The sequence below is a fragment of the Andrographis paniculata genome, unplaced genomic scaffold (assembly GCF_009805555.1).
Source record: "Andrographis paniculata isolate CXL003 unplaced genomic scaffold, ASM980555v1 Contig80END, whole genome shotgun sequence".
Lineage (NCBI taxonomy): Eukaryota > Viridiplantae > Streptophyta > Magnoliopsida > Lamiales > Acanthaceae > Andrographis > Andrographis paniculata.
This window is the reverse complement of record NW_026137618.1, coordinates 1370034-1373435: the sequence shown is the minus strand read 5'-3', so window position 1 is coordinate 1373435 and position 3402 is coordinate 1370034. Positions and strand designations below refer to the sequence as shown.

The 3402-nt window shown below is 35.2% G+C and overlaps 1 protein-coding gene across 1 annotated transcript; it reads left to right on the top strand.

The window, feature by feature from the left end:
- Positions 1–1322: 1322 nt before the first annotated feature.
- Positions 1323–2949, top strand: LOC127240906 (putative late blight resistance protein homolog R1A-10). Its single transcript, XM_051259755.1, has 2 exons — positions 1323–2448; positions 2591–2949. Exons 1-2 carry the CDS (start codon positions 1323–1325, stop codon positions 2947–2949), a joined length of 1485 nt encoding a protein of 494 aa, XP_051115712.1.
- Positions 2950–3402: the final 453 nt, after the last annotated feature.

The window sequence follows — 3402 nt, the reverse complement described above, 5'->3', positions numbered from 1 at the left end:
CTTGTTTAATATTTAGTAAAATAAGATATGTTAATCTTTTTACAGCATTTAAATTAATATGTCATAAATTATAATGCCATAAATCGGAATACTCGAAATCATAATTTGTTTAGTCTGACCAGAATATGTCGATACAACAGGAAGGTCGACGCCGGCCGAGCTTACATTCGAATTGCCTGCAACATCCGTGATGTTGGCAACTTTATTTAGCGACAATATTCTTGCAATATATCAAAATATTTGTTATGAGATTATTACAAAATTATTATATAGCGAGTATATCAAGCAATTATTGACAAAATAAAATTTGATAATTACAATAATTTATCAAAATAAATTCGATAATTATTTCGAGTTGAGGTAAAAACCTCTTTTCGCAAAATAAATACGCCCTGACAGTGCCTCTCGTTCGTGACTTAACATTTTCAAAGATAAAATGACACTTCATTTTCGGATTAGGCGGCACTCCAATATTTCAGAGCTCCGACGAACTAAAATGAGGGGAAGAGAACTGTGTCGGGAGGCATGAATACAAAAGAGAGTTACCGGAAACTTTCCAGAAATCTCGCTGGAAAGAAGAGAGGGAAACTAGTGTTTTGGTATGTTTGAAGAATGGAATTGTGAAGGCCTTTTATAGGCACTTCCACCATGCAGGACAATAAATGCCCGAGCCGAAACTGTCGGTAATCGACAAAAAATAAATATCAATAATGTCTGGCCATAAATACAAGATTTAATTACGGTCATATATATATAATATTCAAATTCTAAATTTCAAATAATAATGTATGCATGCACGTACAGTTTTGGGCTAAAATTATTTATCATATTTTACTTGACAAAATAATATTTGACTCAAGTTCATTTCATGATTTTTTTGTCCAGTCCGGACTCGTGCACGTGTGACTCACTGCCATGTCATGCCTTAGTCACACTTTATGCCCTACTTATAAAGTTTTATTTAAACACAACTTCTTTGTGTTATAAGTTTCAGTGTGAGATAAATAACTAATTAGTTTATTGTCCCTTAAACACTAGTATAGTCCAATGACTATACCTAACCCCAAGTCCAAAGAGCATATTTTTTTTATTCTATTTACTTTGGTCAATCGGCTTATTACATTTTCAACCACCAATTAATCGATAAATTTTAATGATTAAGTAATTAACTGATTTTGCAACATGACTCTCCCGTTGTTCTTGGGAAATTTTGTAATTTCGAAGCTCATATTCCTATTGTGTAATGAACAATTTAAATGCATGAATCAAGCAAGTCAAGCTGTTTAAAATTTTGAAATCTTTGGCTTGAGCATAGATGTCAAATGGATCAGGATACCCTAGTTGGAAGGAAGATTGTGAGAAGTTTCAAAGGACTTCCTTTGGAGATTACTGTTATTGGGGGACGACTTGTAGATACCGACATGAGGAAAGAGTCTTGGGAGCCTATTGCTGAAAATGTGAGTTCATTTGGTAATGCAAGTGAGAGCGAGCATTGTTCAAAGATCTTACTTTTGAGCTATAATAATTTGCCTTTGTATCTTAAGCCATGCTTCCTCTATATGAGAGTTTTCTGTGAAGATGCTGAAATTGATGTCTACAAGTTAGTGAGATTGTGGGTTGACGAGGGTTTCATTAAAGCAAGTGAAACAGAAAGCTTGGAAGAGGTTGCCAAAGGGTACTTGGAAGATCTTGTTGATAGAAATCTAATCATTGCTCATGAAAAGGATATTTTGAGGGAGAGAATACTAACTTGTGGCATTCACAACCTTTTGCGAGACCTATGCTTGACAGAATCTTACAAAGGGCATTTTATGTGCTCTCCAAGAGTACAAGTAGTAGTGAAGGGGGGAAGTGTGTGTTTTCTATGTGGAAGTTGTGTCAAAGGCAAAGAAACCATAAATATTCCGATACCTGCATCACTTTTTCCTCCAGGTTCTCAAGGGAATCTTCTTTCTTGTGGTGTCTGTGCTGTGATTTATTCGCATATTAAGCGACTAAGAATGGTCATGGTCCTGTATTCATTTCTGCAACACACTAAATTACGCAGTGTGAATGTTGAAGTGTATAGGCTTCCGAAATTTGTGTCTCCTCCAAATGTACATTGGCTATGGAACCTTCAAACGTTGTCATTTTGGCACTCAAGTGATTCAAGTGTCGTATATTTACCATCTGAAATCTGGGATATGCCGCAACTTAGAGTTATTGAAGCCAAACGTGTGGTGTTTCCTAACCCTCCAACTTCTCATGTTGAAGAGAAGCATATCTTTGTCCTGAAAAGCCTGCATACCCTTACTACTGTTTTGAATTTTGAGCTTACAGATGCAATTCTTGGTGGTATCCCTAACATGAGGCAATTAGGAATAAAGTATAATGAGTTTATGAAAGGGTCGAATGCTTCTCTTGGTAATCTTGTCGGATTGCAGAAACTCGAATCACTATATGTCAAAGGTGCTGTGCAATTGGAAAACATTGCATTTCCAAATTCACTAAAAAAGCTGATTCTGCGGAGGTGCAGTAGATTTCAATGGAAATCTGTGTACTACTGGATCATTACCCAATCTTGAAAATCTTATGTTGTGGGATACTACAGAAGGGTCCGAATGGGATCCCACAGAAGGGGAGTTTCTTCGATTAAAAGTATTGATCATAGTGGATTGTGATCTAGTGCAGTGGAGAGCTGATCAAAGCCACTACCCTAAACTCGAGTATCTTGAACTTAAGAACTTAAGTTCATTGGAGGAAATTCCTTGTAATATTGGAGATATACCAACGTTGCATACAATTCATCTGAAAGAGTGTTGCAAGTCTGTTATGGATTCGGCATACAAACTATGGGAGGAACAAGAAAGCTTGGGAAATGATAGCTTAAAGGTTCTGGTTCAGGAGGGTGTAGTAGATTTTTCAATCTGTGAATTCATGGCACTACCCCACCAAAGACGATGGCAGTAGCACTTAATTAAGGTATGTTCGGAGTCATGCATATGATGTTTATCATTTACATAATTACATTACAATCATTGTATGGTGCTGAATTCAGCTACACCATAATTTTATCATGACTATTTAGATAGAAATATAGATGAACTAATCAGATTTAAGAAATGGGTAAAAACATCAACTTGTAATAAGTTTAATTTAGTCAAAGGAAGAGTATTAAGGAAGTGTGTCTATACATACAAACCAAATATTTCTTTTACAAAATAATTATTTTATAAATTCATTATTTTCCCTTAAGAAATCACTCAAACGAAAAATAAAAACAAAAATCTTTCAAACTGAAATCTTTCAACGCTACACATCATATTGAAGAACTATCTGTGAAGTTGAATCCACTGGGATTTAAAATCCATTATGGTTACTTCAACCCAGGTAAGTATATATTTTTTATTGGAAAGTAAATGT